Source organism: Aquarana catesbeiana, linkage group LG08, assembly GCF_042186555.1.
Source record: "Aquarana catesbeiana isolate 2022-GZ linkage group LG08, ASM4218655v1, whole genome shotgun sequence".
NCBI lineage: Eukaryota > Metazoa > Chordata > Amphibia > Anura > Ranidae > Aquarana > Aquarana catesbeiana.
The window spans coordinates 294,063,025-294,080,391 of NC_133331.1; the positions used below are offsets into that span (position 1 = coordinate 294,063,025).

Genomic DNA, 17,367 nt, shown 5'->3' on the forward strand with positions numbered 1-17,367 from the left:
CACCTACAGGGCTGCCTTCACCGAGAACTGAAACCAGATTCCAAATCCTGAGAAGAAAACAAAAGAGAGAGGCGCCTCTGGGTGTAGACTGAAAACAATTTATTCATAAAAGATAGTGGCCGTCAAACTCACATTTATGAAGTCATCAAAAGGCATGTGAATGTGAGCAGTCCATAAAAACATCATCCATCTGAACACGAGCAGAGGAGTTGGCCGGTGATCGGGACACGTTACTGAAGCTGCTAGCAGGCGTGGTAATGGTGTTTGTGTGAGCCCCTGATGACGTCATATATGACGAAATGCATAGAGCGGAGTCACGCCCACACGCTACCACACATGCATGAATGACGGTTGGCCATCTTGCTTCCTGGAGGAAAAGGATTTTCTGGCGTTTACATGCTTATATTACCTCTACCTATGTGAGAATACATTTGATGACCATTGGCTGTTGTATCGGAAGTGTGCGTGGTATTCAACTCTTTCGTAAACTCCTGTATGCAACAAAAGTTTTTTCTTTCGATGTCTCAAGCCATGGCTGTGGAGCATGGACTGACCTGATGTACTCCCCATGATGGATGATGTTTTTATGGACTGCTCACGTTCACATTTTGATGACTTCATAAATGTGAGTTTGACCGCCACTATCTTTTATGAATACATTGTTTTAAGTCTACACCCAGAGGCGCCTCTCTCTTTTGTTTTCTTGCTGGAATTAGCAATGAAAGTTCCCCTTGTAGGAGCTCTGTGTCCCCCTTAAGACCCATACTTTTAGGTGCTCTATGACCCTCTCAATGAAAATAACAGCCCACCTGGCTGCCTTGTAAAATGTCCCAGGACAATGGATTAGGTTTAGCTGTGACACAGTCCCTTGAAGGCTTGCTGGATATTGCATCTGGCAGCTTTCTCCCTGTTAGGTCCCGGGGGGTGTAGAGGTGCTCATACTGTTCCGGGAATCATTCTGTTTTTTGGGAAGACTGCTGATCAGTCCCCCTGCTTTCCAGGTCCTCCAATACTAGCCAGGGTGTCCCCTAGAAGAGACTGAAGGGTAGTGGAGATTCCTCTGTTCAGCTTCTCTCCTTCCTCAGCTCCCAGCCTGGAAGCAGAGCCCCCTCAGCCCCGGGGTCTCCTCCCAGGCTACAAAACGAAGCCTTTAGCACTCCATCTTCCACCCAACTACAACACCCCTTCTGGCCAGGCTCTGCAATATTTATGGGCTGACCCTGCCAGGCCTCCTGCTTAGGGATTGACCAGATTCCTATAAATATGCTGATCTCAGTCTCTTTGCCTCCACCCACTAGCTTCTAGAACTTCTCCAAGCTTCTAGATCCAGAGGGAGATACCAGAGGCTTGACCTGTCCAGCCGTCCAGCCTGACCTACAGTAACTCGGTCCAATCACAAGACTCACACAGGCTATTGTGAGTCAAAATACATTTTCCTCACTGTAAACTCTACACTAGAGGGTGCTACTTACATAACGGCTGCCTGCTGTAGGCTAGTCCGGGGGGAGGGGCACCAAGGAGTCCTTAACAACCAGTGACATCACCAGCCCCCTTTACTTACATGGCTGGGAATCCCCAGCCATGTGAGCAAAAGAGCCTACATAGAAGGGTTGACGCCTCATCCCTTTAAAACCCATACACATATGAATTACACAGGTTCTGATGCTAATTTAATGCAGATAGGGCACCAAGAGAGTTTAATTACCACCAAATCAGCCACAGAACCTGTGTAACTCATATGTGCTCGGGTTTAAAGGGATGAGGTGGCAACCATACTACATAGCTTAAAAAAGATTGCCATGGGGTTCCCCCACCTAACTCATACCAGGCCTTGGTGACTACCACTATGGAGGGATTTTCTCATACTTCCTGGTTTTGGCTATGGGACAGGAAGTGAAGGAAAATTTCTCTAATTGGACACAAATGACCAAAAACAAACTCATTGTTATAACCCTCCATCACTCTATCCAAAAAAAAACGTCAACCCATTGATCATTTATTGCTTCTACCTCTGATATTATGGTAAGGGTGGACGTGGATGTTTAGTTCCTACACCTGTGAACTTTCCATTCTCTTTAGGATGAAAAGTCTTAATAAAGCTCATAAAAAAAAAAAAAAAACAACCTTCCTCAATTTCTGTCTCACAGTTTTATTTTTTTCCTTTATTTTTGAGATTTGAGGTACAACATCGACGTGTAGTAGCGGAGGTTGATCAGGGATGCAGTTCCTCCATTCTCCACAACGTGGTGAGCCTACTTATACAAAGCGTAATCTCCAGACAGGAAGTGATCGCCGGGGCAGACAGGAAGTGATCGCCAGGGCAGACAGGAAGAGATCGCCGGGGAAGACAGGAAGTGATCGCCGGGGAAGACAGGAAGTGATTGCCGGGGAAGACAGGAAGTGATTGCCGGGGAAGACAGGAAGTGATTGCCGGGGAAGACAGGAAGTGATTGCCGGGGAAGACAGGAAGTGATCGCCGGGGAAGACAGGAAGTGAGTGTCATGGCAAACAGGAAGTGTTGTCAAGTATAAATAGTTCTGGGTCGGAGGTGAGCCGGGAGGAAGTAGAGAGGAGATGGTATTGGAACTGGCAGCAGAGGAGGTAATGATAGATCTAACCACGTCAAGTTCTTGGAATATATGTTGGAAGGCCAGTGTGCTGGCCTGAATTGATGGGAGGAGCCCGGAGGGTATTTAAGCTGACCACTTCCCCTTCCTCTTTGTCAGTTTCAGTGCACGATACTACACGTCACTGGGCTGACTCTTCCCAGCTCACCTCATGTTCATGAGTCCGTCCATCGGTCCGATTACACGTCTTGAAGCTTCTCCGTGCGTGGTCTTCGTCTGCGGTTCTCATTTGCTGTTGCAGGTAGGGTTCGAACTTTTTCGTTCATACGCAATGTTGCGATTTGTTATGTTTCCTATCCTGCATCCCTTTCGTTCTTGGCTGCCTCTGAGTTGTTGTCGGTCACGTCCTGTCATCATTTGGCACCGGTGTCGTAGATTCACATGTTCCCTCAGCCTAGCTTGTCATCCCACCCACAAACATACGTTTCATTTGTAGATCCAAGCCTCAGAGCCACTGTTAGTCGTTGTCCGATTTCACTCGTTACAGGCTTCGTTCCTCATAGGAGTCACAGTCTATGGGGGTTGCCATCTCATCCATTTGCAGATGAGCATGTATTATTTGCACAGGTTCTGTGGCTGATTGAGGTGGTAATTAGACCCACCTGGTGCCTTCTCTGCACTTGATTAGCATGGGGGGGGCTGTGTGGTTGGTATGGGTTCGGTTTTAGAGTAAAGGGTGGCATACACTCTGCAACCGATTCATAACGGATTCACTTCATACTCTTCAACCAATTTCTTTTACCCTACTACCGATTCATATCAGATACGTTGCATTACCTACTACAGTCTGATTCATACCTAGTCAGCGGCACAACGGTTTGCATCAGATACATCCCGCACCGATTCATACCACTCACTGTTGTACCCTACAAACGATTCATATGTCATGCTTCTCACTGATTCATATCACTTTCATGCCATATGCATCACTCCAGTTCCAGCCTAGTCGCCTCAGCAGCACACCGGTCCGCGACGGTCGTGTCCCAAACATTGATTCGTAGCGGTTCTTACCATGCCCTACAATTCGTTATTCATATTATTTCTACTGACCGATTCGGATCGCAGCGGAAGCTACATGCATCACAGTCCATTCCAAACCTAGTCGCTCCCGGCGGCACAACGGTTCACATCACGGGTATCCCGCACACCAATTCATAGCGGTTCCTATATAAACCTGCGATTCGTTACTTATGTCATTTCTACTAACCGATACGTGTCACATTTACATTTGTACACATCACAATCCAATTCAAACCTAGTCACAACGATTCGCATCACCAGTATCCCACACACCAATTCGTAACAGTCCCTATCACAAATCTACCATTCGTTACGTATGCTACTTCGCAGTTCGTTCCTACATGTACAATTTCTACTATCCCTTTTTATTTTTCGCCTATCAGTAGGTGACCTTTTCTTGAAATCGCTGCAAGACGCGCATCTCATCACTCCTTGTAATCACTGCAAGACACGCATCTCATCATAACTCCTTGCAATCGCTGCAAGACACGCATCTCATCATAACTCCTTGCAATCGCTGCAAGACCCACATCTCATCCTAACTCCTTACAATAACTCCAAGATACTCATCTCATCATAACTCCTTACAATAACTCCAAGATACTCATCTCATCATAACTCCTTGCATTTTCTGCAAAACATGCATCTCAGTATAAACTCCTTGCAATCGCTGCAAGACACGCATTTAATCATAACTCCTTGCAATCGCTGCAAGACACGCATTTAATCATAACTCCTTGCAATCGCTGAAAAACACACATCTCAGTATATACTCCTTGCAATCCCTGCAAACATGCATCTCAACATATACTCCTTGCAATCGCTGCAAGCACACTCAGTGGTGTTCATACAGCCCACTTCATTTTTTGGTGGCACTTAATTGGTCACTCGTCTCCAGTGGCATTCATACGAGCCACTCATTGTTTTCATCTGTCTTTTCTCCCTCAGGTCAGTCGAGTTCAGGTTCCATCCTGTACCAGGTTGGACGTTATTTCCCAGGTTAAAAAAAAAAAAGGGGAAAAAAAAAAACGCTATGTTTGCATCTTCACCAGGGCCAGTCGCATACAAGGGGGACACATAAAAAAAGAAAGAAAAAGAGTAAAGAAATCTTGCTGCACTCATGTCACCCCTACTGCAGGTGTTCCCGGTCGACCGAGTTTCGAACCTAACCAGGACTCCACTACTAGAGCGTCAGTCAGGGCCTAGTTCATGGGCTTTTCTATCACATCATTCTGCAGCACCCTTTCACTATACCGTTACTTCACACACATCATTGGACGTGATCTCCAGGCGTTAATTCGGTCACATATGTCTATACATGACACTCTGTTTTCGAAGGGCGACCCTTCACCTCGCAGACAAGGTCGCTTAACAGTAGGCTTGCTGGCAGTGCAAGTGTTAGCAGGCCGAGCACACGTTACCCACTACAGACCACAACATTCCTACGTAGGCCATACCAGACTTCTACTTCTCGCCCCAGTACGCCCCGGGGTTCTGGTCTTCAGGTTTGTGCTCGTCACAGACAGGCACCCGAGATATCGGTTATCTGTCCAGTCACCTCCTGGCCCACCTCGGTCGCCACGCACTATTCTGAGTTTTCTAAATTTCCACTCTACATAAGTTCTGCACAACAGAACTCTGTCAGCTCCTGTCTATGCCTGTCATTCCTTTTTATGTACTTCTCCCTTTTTCCTCCCCTCTGAGTTTTCTCTTTACCACTCCGCTCTCTATCCTATGGCTATGACTCCTCCTAAATATGAGCAACCCGCCCCCTTTTGTCTTCTGGCCGGAGCCATGTCGCAGGCTGGCAGCGAGGACTTCACATCCATCCCTCTGTTACACCCCCAAGCTGCCTGCAGTCCCTCAGGGGACGGAACATCCCCTAACTCATAGCTGAGATGAGTCGCAGGGATATCCCCTTTCCCGCTATGGCCAGGAAGGCAGAGCTTTTCAGGCTCCTCTTGCCAGCTGCAGTTGGGCCCAACAGGCATCCCTACAATCCATCCACGGGGCCCAGCTGCACTCTTAGCCACAACAGTTCGTACGTCCAGACCAGAGTCACACCTTTGAAAGTCCGCCCACCCATGACCCTCCCTGACCTGGTCATGCTCCCAATGACAACTTCTCCTTCTGCAGGTACACCAGGCCCTGCACCGATCGTCCTCCCCGCTCATCTTGTCCCGACCAGCGGGGAGGATATATTGTGGGGCAAAGACGTCAGTTGGCATCCCTGCTCATCTCAGTCCATGACTTGGCTGACAACAAACCATACGCCTGGTGGGGGGGATGTCTCAGTGATTGTCAAGTCGAGAGACCCCAGCCTCAGTCGTAAGCTGTCAGCCACTGAGTTCGCCTTGGCCTTTGGGATGTTCAGAGACGTACTTTGTTCAGCCACCCTCAGCAGGAGGGAGGAGCTGGACTTATACCTTCATGCAGTGACAGATCTTGCTTACAAATATGGAGGTTTTGCCTTCTACGACTACCATCAGTCGTTTTCAGCCAAAGCAGCAGCGAGACTTGCCCAGTTCCAGATCAGCTCTGACTGGAGCCTCACAGACACGGAACTCTCTTTTTTTTCTTTTTTTTTTTTCCGCCACTTCGCTCACAAAGCTGACGTTTTCGCCCAGTCCCTCACTTGAACCTGTCACACCAGGCCCAGTGTCACAGGGTTATCTATTATCCGGACGACTTTCTGCTCATTGAACACCTGGAGATACCCCCCAGTAGATCTAGACAACCTAAGAGAGGTCTTCAACAATCTCAATGAACACATATTGGAAGGCCCAACACATTTCATAAGTTTCTCAGGCATCGTCCTGGATACGCACACCATGCAACCTAGCCTGCCTTCTGACAAATTAGCTTGTGTTAGGTTGGTCATTCAAGAGTTTACCCGGTCAAGGAGTGTACTAAAAGACAGCTGCAGTCCTTGAGAGGGATGCTCAATTTCGCTATGAGAACTATTCCTCGGGGGCGGTCGTTCATCTCACGGCTCTTAGTCTTTCTCGCCCAAGTGCAGGACCCGACCAAGTCCTCAGACTAGACCCAGCAGCAATAGCAGACTTGGCTTTATGGGACGAGTTCCTCTTCAACTGGAACGGCATATCAATGTTTTTCCCTCAGTATCAGCTCAGTCGCCCCAGGTAGTCACAGATGCTGCAGCCTCCACCGGCTTTGCTGCAATTTTTGGCCATCACTGGTTCGTCAGACCTTGGCCCCCGGAAATCTGCCTGATTCCTGGTTTCCCTCGATCTTCGTCATTGTTCGCGCTGTACCCCCACCGTGGCAGCAGCCCAAGTCTGGGGCCACACGTGGACAGGTCAGACAGAGCTCTTTACCACAGACAACCAGGCTACAGCCGACATCATTAATAAGGGTAGATCCAAGTCACTCCCCGTCATGTCCTTCCTGTGCAGGCTGCTGCAATTATCAGTACATCACCAAATTTAACAGTTACTGTGAGCATATCCCTGGCAAGTGCAACGCCGCAGCCGATGCACTGACCCACTTCAATTTTGTCTCGTTCTTCCAGCAGGAACCCGGAGCCAACCCATCATCCATTCCTATCCCACCTTGGTCTCAACTAACAATGGATTGAAGCCACACCTTGCCAATGCAACCCGGCTCATCAACCACTCACTGTCTAGCAACACACTAAAGGCTTATCGCACGGCCTGGAACATCTACTGTAGGTTCCTTGCCACTTGTCCCGGAACCACAGCAGATGCCGTCACTCATGTCCTAGCCTTTTTATCTTATTGCCACACACAGCTGGCTCTCGCTCATATCAGCTGGCTCTCGCTCATATCACTATCAAGCTGTACCTGGCCGATATCCAAGCCACTATGTCCTTCATCTTACGGTCTCCAAAACGCAACAAACAGGACCCGGCGTGGATATCAACTTCTGGTGCCCAGCAATGATCTTTTGACCGTCTGCTCTTTCACCTACGCAGCCAGCCAGTCTCCAGCCCGTTACTGCCTTTTCCGGTCAACCCCCTGAGTGGAAATCAGTTTATTAAACATGTTTGGGTCCTACTGGTCAACTTAGGCCTAGACCACGGGCGGTATTCTGGATATTCCTTTGGATCGGCGCAGCCTCAGCCACATCTCAGGATGGAGTACCAGACCATGTGACCAAGAAGCTAGGCAGGTGAAAGTCTGCCTGCTTCACCAGATATAGATTCCCTCAAGATGGCCCTCAAGATGGCCCTTTCTCCAAGCTCACTCAATGAGGTTAGAGGCAATAAAGATACTTCCCTACCTGGTTATTTTTGGCCCCTTTTCTTGCCATACCTACCAGACGACCAAAAGCCACGCCTCAGGTCTATTTATGTTGTGAGTCTTGTCGCGTGTTTATGTGATCTACATTTGTCTCGGTCTTGGGGCCACGACCATAAGTTAGAAGGCCAGTGTGCTGGCCTGAATTTAAGGGAGGAGCCCGGAGGGTATTTAAGCTGACCACTTCCCCTTCCTCTTTGTCAGTTTCAGTGCACGATACCCTCCCTCCCATTCCCCTTTTTACAGCACTTCTCAGCAAATTCTCCTCCACAATCATCCATTACTTATCTTGGGTATGGCCCCTTTTCTTGCCATACCTACCAGATGACCAAAAGCCACACCTCAGGTCTATTTATGTTGTGTTTAATTGATCCACATTTGTCTCGGTCTTAGGGCCACGACCATAAATATACTTTTATGGATGATATTGGGATACATTAGGTCATATCAAACGTATAATGATCTGACACAATCCAGATGTATATATGTATTGGTAGTTATAATGACGTTAGTAGTGATAGGTCTGATGGTGTGAGATTGCACGGTTCCATAGACAGAAATATGAGGCTCTCTGGGGTATTAGTTTCCTCGGCACTGCTCAGCTCTTTGAGTATATCTGGATATCTGCTGTGCCGAAAAGAAAGTCACATGACCACATAACGCCACGTCGCCCCAAATTACAGGTCATGTGACTCTATGGTGACAGCTGACATGGCTACACACAAATGAAAGTCAGGTGACAACTTGTGGTAGTCACATTCAACTGAACTCATTTTTTATAACCTTGCTTTAGAAGCTATTTCCAAAATCGAAAGGCGAGATGGGGGGGTTATGAAGATATTGTTTATCATTTTACGGTCTCAGTAATGCTCTACATATTATTCATGTACAGAGAGAAGTGTCCTCTACAAGAAACATGACCACCTCAACGAGGATGGAGGAGGATCATATTCACATGACCAAGAGGATTTTAAGCCTCACCCTGGAGATGATCACCCTGCTGACCGGAGAGGTGAGGGGGATTCTGGGAGGTCACATGACATCACTCTTATCTCTATTAATAAAACACAGACCTGACCGGAGAGGTGAGGAGGATTCTGGGAGGTCACATGACATCACTCTTATCTCTAATAATAAAACACTGACCTGACCGAAGAGGTGAGGAGGATTCTGGGAGGTCACATGACATCACTCTTATCTCTATTAATAAAACACAGACCTGACCGGAGAGGTGAGGAGGATTCTGGGAGGTCACATGACATCGCTCTTATCTCTATTAATAAAACACAGACCTGACCGGAGAGGTGAGGAGGATTCTGGGAGGTCACATGACATCGCTCTTATCTCTATTAATAAAACACAGACCTGACCGGAGAGGTGAGGAGGATTCTGGGAGGTCACATGACATCACTCTGGTCTAGTCTGGTCAGTAGACCATGTTCTTATTGTAGACATTTAGATGATGTCAGATGATTGATATCGGTTTATCTTTCTCCTGATCTGTAGGATTATGTTGTAGTGAAGAAGTCTAGTGGGGAGCCAATCTCAGGAGGATGGAGCAGGACGCAGAGTCCCACCATGGTGCCTCCTCCTCCTTCTCCCATACCTGAGAGGAACAAAGAGCAGAAGATCCTGGAACTGACCACCATGATGGTCCATCTGCTGACAGGAGAGGTGAGGAGGATTCTGGGACATTATCCAGTAACAGACAAGGGATGTGTCTGGATGGTGACTGTATCATTGTGTGTGTCAGGTTCCTATAAGGTGTCAGGATGTCACTGTCTATTTCTCCATGGAGGAGTGGGAGTATTTAGAAGGACACAAGGATCTCTACAAGGAAGTCATGAAGGGGAATCGGCAGACTTTGAATTTTGTGAAGACTGAGAAGAAGGAATTTCCCTGGAATGAGACAATATTGAACCTCACTCTGGAGATCCTCAGACTGCTGACTGGAGAGGTGAGTGTAATGAAGGGGTTGATATATGACTTTGCTTGTTCACTCATTGCACATAACTCTGCAGTACTGTATCCACCAAGATGAGGTCTCTATCACCTTCATCTGCAATAATTCCCACCCCACCTCTACTCCCATTACCCCAACTCTCCACCCCCAGCATCCTCCTCCATGACTACTCCGTGTATTATAGAAGTGGTATGTCATCACAGATCTTCTCCTGATGCCTCTGGTCAGTAAGTAGTAGACAGATGTCCTTTATGGAACCAGTAATCAATAGTAAGGACAATGCTCACCATTTAGAATTTGAAAAGCCGTCTCAGGCCTGACGACCTAAATTTGCTGCCAATACATCTCTGACAAAAGAGCAGAAGGAACAGCTTTAGAATTTTCAACTAGCAAGAATTAGCAGAGGGCCGAGGATGTCCTGTACGGACAGCTGTCCTTTGTCCAAGAAAAACATATTTCTCCTTTCTTAGATTGGAGGGTTTATGATTCATCTGTAATGAAGTCCAAAATATTAGTGACATGGAGATGGAACTGATCCCTTCTGATAGTACGCATATTGAGCTACATGCAAATATAAAATGGTATGTCCAGGTTGTATTGAGTCACCTAAGGCCTGTGTGGTGAGTGGACCCATTGTGAGCCTAGGTGGGTCCACTGAGGTGCCAATATTGGATCCCCAACCCAGCCATCAGACCCGGCTGGTCCATATATTCTATGGCCACTTCAGAAGAGAGAACTTCTCCTTCCATAAGGTGAGGTGACACCCCCCAGATGTGATTGGCCAAGGGCTACTAGTGCATGGTAAATATCGTAGAACTGACCATAGAGGTGAGGGATGATGGGACTGTAATATTTCTCCTTCTATAACACAGGACTGTGAAGTAGTAATGAAAAGTTCTACTGAACATGACACACGGAGAAGACATTACCAAATCTCTACAAGAAGGAGGAGAGGCCAGAACCTCATTACCACCCCCCCACCTCCATCCTTCATACCTGAGAGACACAACCTGCAAAAGGTTCTACAAGTCACCAAGAAGATGATGGAGCTGCTAACAGGAGAGGTGAGCGGTGCCGGGAATTCTGGGACATTATCCAGTAACAGACAAGGGATGTGTCTGGATGGTGACTGTATCATTGTGTGTGTCAGGTTCCTATAAGGTGTCAGGATGTCACTGTCTATTTCTCCATGGAGGAGTGGGAGTATTTAGAAGGACACAAGGATCTCTACAAGGACCTCATGATGGACAATCAGCCGCCACTCACATCACCGGGTAAGAGGAGACTTTATTGTAAAGGAGAGAGCAGTACGGAGGCTCCACCTAGATCCCCCATCCAACAAATGAGGAGATACTGTACACCATATGAAAGGTCCATCTCCATTCCTCAATATAACGTCATGTTCCCAACAAATGAGGAGGAGATACTGTACACCATATGAAAGGTCCATCTCCATTCCTCAATATAATGTCATGTTCCCAACAAATGAGGAGGAGATACTGTACACCATATGAAAGGTCCATCTCCATTCCTCCAATATAATGTCATGTTCCCAACAAATGAGGAGGAGATACTGGACACCATATGAAAGGTCCATCTCCATTCCTCCAATATAATGTCATGTTCCCAACAAATGAGGAGGAGATACTGTACACCATATGAAAGGTCCATCTCCATTCCTCAATATAATGTCATGTTCCCAACAAATGATGAGGAGATACTGTACACCATATGAAAGGTCCATCTCCATTCCTCCAATATAACGTCATGTTCCCAACAAATGAGGAGGAGATACTGTACACCATATGAAAGGTCCATCTCTATTCTTCAATATAACATCATGTTCCCAACAAATGAGGAGGAGATACTGTACACCATATGAAAGGTCCATCTCCATTCCTCAATATAACGTCATGTTCCCAACAAATGAGGAGGAGATACTGTACACCATATGAAAGGTCCATCTCCATTCCTCAATATAATGTCATGTTCCCAACAAATGAGGAGGAGATACTGTACACCATATGAAAGGTCCATCTCCATTCCTCCAATATAATGTCATGTTCCCAACAAATGAGGAGGAGATACTGTACACCATATGAAAGGTCCATCTCCATTCCTCCAATATAATGTCATGTTCCCAACAAATGAGGAGGAGATACTGTACACCATATGAAAGGTCCATCTCCATTCCTCAATATAACGCCATGTTCCCAACAAATGAGGAGGAGATACTGTACACCATATGAAAGGTCCATCTCCATTCCTCAATATAACGTCATGTTCCCAACAAATGATGAGGAGATACTGTACACCATATGAAAGGTCCATCTCCATTCCTCCAATATAACGTCATGTTCCCAACAAATGAGGAGGAGATACTGTACACCATATGAAAGGTCCATCTCCATTCCTCAATATAATGTCATGTTCCCAACAAATGAGGAGGAGATACTGTACACCATATGAAAGGTCCATCTCCATTCCTCAATATAATGTCATGTTCCCAACAAATGAGGAGGAGATACTGTACACCATATGAAAGGTCCATCTCCATTCCTCCAATATAATGTCATGTTCCCAACAAATGAGGAGGAGATACTGTACACCATATGAAAGGTCCATCTCCATTCCTCAATATAACGTCATGTTCCCAACAAATGAGGAGGAGATACTGTACACCATATGAAAGGTCCATCTCCATTCCTCAATATAACGTCATGTTCCCAACAAATGAGGAGGAGATACTGTACACCATATGAAAGGTCCATCTCCATTCCTCAATATAATGTCATGTTCCCAACAAATGAGGAGGAGATACTGTACACCATATGAAAGGTCCATCTCCATTCCTCAATATAACGTCATGTTCCCAACAAATGAGGAGGAGATACTGTACACCATATGAAAGGTCCATCTCTCAGATTTATTTTACACCGTTGACTATTAGACCAACATATAATACTTGAACAATGAAAATTCTTTTGATGATGATAAAATGTTTCTCTCTCACAGATGGATGTGATGTTGGGAACTCCTCAGAGGGGCTCCAGATTTCATCTGCAGGACATGAAGAAGAAGATAAAGGTGTCTCAGCACTTCCTCCAGAAGAAAGGTCTTATTTCTGCTCGGATTCTGGTCAAAGCTTTGTGCAGAAAGAGCATCTGCGAAGACACGTGAGAGCTCACACGGGAGAGACTTTTCCATGTGAAGAGTGCGGGAAATGTTTTGTGCAGAAAAAAAGGCTCATGGCACACCTGAAAACCCACACATGGGAAAGGCTGCATACATGTTCAGAGTGCGGGAAAAGTTTCATGCAGAAAGGGGCACTCACCAAACACCAGAGAATTCACACCGGTGAGAGGCCGTTCTCATGTTCCCAATGCCAGAAATCCTTCATCATAAAGTCCGATCTCGTCATACACCAGAGAAGTCACACCGGTAAGAAGCCGTTTTCATGCCCAGAGTGCGGGAAATGTTTCTCACTAAAAAAGCGATTAAATAGCCACATGAGAACTCACACTGGTGAAAAGCCGTTCTCCTGTCCGGAGTGCGGGAAATGTTTCAGTCGGAAAAATGAACTTACAAAACACCTGAGCAGTCACACAGGTCAATACCCTTTTTCATGTCCAGAGTGCGGGAAAAGTTTCACGCAGAAGGGAAAACTTCATAGACACCGGAGAATTCACACGGGCGAGCGACCTTACAGATGTTCAGAGTGCGGGAAAAGTTTCATACAGAAAGGGGCACTCGCCAAACACCTGAGATCCCACACAGGTGAGAAGCCATATTCCTGTTCAGAGTGCGGCAAACGCTTCATCCAGAGAGGCAATCTTACTGTACACCAGAGGATTCACACCGGTGAGAGGCCGTTCTCCTGTCCGGAGTGCGGGAAATCTTTCAGCCAGAAAAATGATCTTGCAATACACCTGAGCAGTCACACAGGTCAATACCCTTTTTCATGTTCAGAGTGCGGGAAAGGTTTCACTGAGAAAGGAAAACTTCGCATACACCAGAGAATTCACACGGGCGAGCGGCCTTTTCCATGTTCAGAATGCGGGAAAAGTTTCACGCAGAAGGGAAAACTTCATAGACACCAGAGAATTCACACGGGCGAGCGACCTTACAGCTGTTCAGAGTGCGGGAAAAGTTTCATACAGAAAGGGGCACTCACCAAACACCTGAGAATCCACACAGATGAGAAGCCGTATTCCTGTTCAGAGTGCGGGAAACGCTTCACCCAGAGAGAGAGTCTTACTGTACACCAGAAAAGTCACACCGGTGAGAGGCCATTCCCATGCCCAGAGTGCGGGAAATGTTTCTCACTAAAAAAGCGATTAAATAGCCACATGAGAACTCACACTGGTGAAAAGCTATTCTCCTGTCCGGAGTGCGGGAAATCTTTCAGTCAGAAAAATGAACTTGCAATCCACCTGAGCAGTCACACAGGTCAATACCCTTTTTCATGTTCAGAGTGCGGGAAAAGTTTCATACAGAAAGAGGCACTCACCAAACACCTGAGAACCCACACCGGTGAGAGGCCGTTCTCATGTTCCCATTGCCAGAAATCCTTCATCATTAAGTCCGATCTCGTCATACACCAGAGAAGTCACACCGGCGAGAAGCCGTTTTCATGTTCAGACTGCGGGAAAAGTTTCACTAAGAAAGGAAAACTTCACATACACCAGAGAATTCACACGGGCGAGCGGCCTTTTCCATGTTCAGAGTGCGGGAAAAGCTTCACCGAGAGAGGAAATCTTCGCATACACCAGAGAATTCACACGGGCGAGCGGCCTTTTTCATGTTCAGAGTGCGGGAAAAGTTTCACGCAGAAGGGAAAACTTCATAGACACCAGAGAATTCACACGGGTGAACGACCTTACAGCTGTTCAGAGTGCGGGAAAAGTTTCATACAGAATACAGAACGAATTGAACACCTAAGATCCCACACAGGGGAGCGGCCGTTTCCTTGTTCAGAGTGCGGGAAGTGTTTCATACGAAAAAATGATCTTGTCGTACACTGGAGCAGCCACACTAAGGAGCGTCCTTTTTCATGTCTGGAGTGCGGGAAGTGTTACAAAAGTAGAAAAAACCTCCATGCACACCAGAAAAGACACGCAGGCGAGCATTCTCTTTCCTGACCAGAGTGCTGGAAATGTTTCATTGACAAACAAGACAGAAAGGAAAGGAGACCTTCTACACCTGAGAAGCCATGTATGTGAGCAAACTTTTTCATGCCCCCATGTGAGAAGCCACCCAAGTTATCACCCTCTACCAGGTTTCCACCTAAAAAGCCACCCCGAGTGAACTTCCTCTACCATGTTTCCACCTAAGAAGCCACCCGAGTGAACTTCCTCTACCATGTTTCCACCTAAGAAGCCACCCGAGTGAACTCCCTCTACCATGTTTCCACCTAAGAAGCCACCCGAGTGAACTCCTCTACCATGTTTCCATCTAAGAAGCCACCCAAGTGAACTCCTTTTACCATGTTTCCATCTAAGAAGCCACCCGAGTGAACTCCCTCTATCATGTTTCCATCTAAGAAGCCACCTGAGTGAACTCCCTCTACCATGTTTCCATCTAAAAGTAGAAGTACATGACTTGTATAACCATATAGTTTGTATCAATATATAATTTACTAACCACTCCCCCCTCCCCTCTTTTGATTAGTAGATTGAACCATATATAAACTGTGTATGAACCAAATAAAGGCAGACATCTTTTGAACTCACTTCTTGCTTCACGTGTTCATTGAGGTGTCTCACGGTACCGTGGGTCTTCGGTATTCTGCTGTTATTAACCTATTGGGTGGTCCGTCGTGTATCTGAAGTACTTGTAATTCCTTTCAGATTCATGTATAAAGAGACTTATTTAGTGGCTCTCAGGCTGGTATACTTTGTGTACTTATATTTGCTGCTTTCCTGAAACACATTCCTGATGACTTGCGTTACCCCAGGGGTTGGACCCACCAACGTATTCACTAACGTGCTTGCGGTTTCCCATTGAAATGCTGCCTCGGGGTCCTCTCCTCTCGATGATATCTTCCTACCCTCTCCGGCCAGGAGAGGAGGTAGAGGTGTGAGGAGTAATCTCTAGATAAGGATGATAACTCCTATGGTGTACGGAACTTAACTCCAGATAAGGATGATATGCCCCATATACTATAGCAGCCATCTCCAGATAAGGATGATACATTCCCTACACCATAGGAGTAATCTCTAAATAAGGATGATACATTCCATACAGTGAATTATCTTCAGGTAGAGATGATTCATTTCAGGCCTTCCTGGCTTTCCTACTGGTCATTTGGCCCTGTAGCTGCACCTTGAGATTTACCGGTTTGCCAACAGCAACAGACATACTTTAGACTTTCTCTCCATCCATCTTTTAGATGTTTTATTTGCTTAGTTGTCTTAGGAAGATATGATTAGGAGGAAAGGATTTTCCTTTGCCCATTGGTATCTTCTAGTATCTTCAACCTCATCCACAGCCTAAAGCAGATTTGGCAGCCAGCTATCTTAAGGCTTCTTCAGCTCCTTTCACAGGCTAGTTAGTTTAGGCAAAGATCAGCAATTTGTGGTTTTGACCTTGAAGCCTGGGCCTTCAATGGACTAAGCAGGATTCTACTTCAACTTCCTTCCCCAGCAGAGAAGCATGAACTGGACCGCACTGAAGCTATGCCCACTCCAGGTGGTAGGTGTAGCACACTTTGGGGGGGGGGGGTTGACAAATGGACCTCCCCAATCAGGTTATTGTGCTAAATCTGTAGGTAAATAAGAGAACCAGAACCTTTGCTAAGTGTCAGAAACCACGAATCAGACCGAGACAGAAGTATAGTTATTACACTTGTTTAATAATAATAAAAAGGTAAACAGAGTAAGCGTAGTTAATATATAGCCAGAGTTCAGCAGTCAGCCAATGTCAGAGAGCCAGAGATCAACGTAGTAGTACAGCAAGCAGGATCAGGAGCCAGAAGAGACGTCAGCCGAGCAAGTCTTTAACAGGAACGCAGGAGAAAGTCTCTGAGATGTGACCAAAGGCGAAGGCAGAGATGAAGTGTGGAGAGAAAGGAGCTGGCAATTAGCCGACAGCTGAGCGGCTAACTCAGAGAAGGAAGGGCTGAGCCCAGCCCTGACAAGAATGTTCCTTACATTGGTGGTCAGTGGGAAGAATGTTCCTTACATTGGTGATCAGTGGGAAGAATGTCCCTTACATTGGTGATCAGTGAGAAGAATGTCCCTTACATTGGTGATCAGTGAGAAGAATGTTCCTTACATTGGTGATCAGTGAGAAGAATGTCCCTTACATTGGTGATCAGTGAGAAGAATGTTCCTTACATTGGTGATCAGTGAGAAGAATGTCCCTTACATTGGTGATCAGTGAGAAGAATGTTCCTTACATTGGTGATCAGTGAGAAGAATGTTCCTTACATTGGTGATCAGTGAGAAGAATGTTCCTTACATTGGTGATCAGTGAG

At 46.4% G+C, this 17,367-nt stretch overlaps 2 protein-coding genes across 3 annotated transcripts in view; both read left to right on the forward strand.

Annotated features, from left to right (window-relative positions):
* LOC141104895 (uncharacterized) overlaps positions 1-17,367 on the forward strand; it is a 53,002-nt gene that overhangs the window by 26,124 nt on the left and 9,511 nt on the right. The gene's annotated exons all lie outside the window — the stretch shown is intronic.
* LOC141104766 (uncharacterized) lies at positions 2,495-15,587 on the forward strand. The gene is made up of 5 exons (XM_073594485.1): positions 2,495-2,601; positions 8,820-8,939; positions 9,434-9,601; positions 11,041-11,164; positions 12,906-15,587. The coding sequence occupies exons 1-5, from the start codon at positions 2,575-2,577 to the stop codon at positions 15,029-15,031; spliced, it is 2,565 nt and encodes an 854-aa protein (XP_073450586.1). The 5' UTR covers positions 2,495-2,574; the 3' UTR covers positions 15,032-15,587.

What these genes read in the sequence shown, in the direction of transcription:
- LOC141104766 (XM_073594485.1), top strand. Translation starts at nt 2,575, where the DNA reads ATGGTATTGGAACTGGCAGCAGAGGAG. An exon ending in TGGAACTGGCAGCAGAGGAG is followed by an intron (nt 2,602 to 8,819) that starts GTAATGATAGAT and finishes ATTCATGTACAG; the next exon opens with AGAGAAGTGTCCTCTACAAG. An exon ending in TCACCCTGCTGACCGGAGAG is followed by an intron (nt 8,940 to 9,433) that starts GTGAGGGGGATT and finishes CCTGATCTGTAG; the next exon opens with GATTATGTTGTAGTGAAGAA.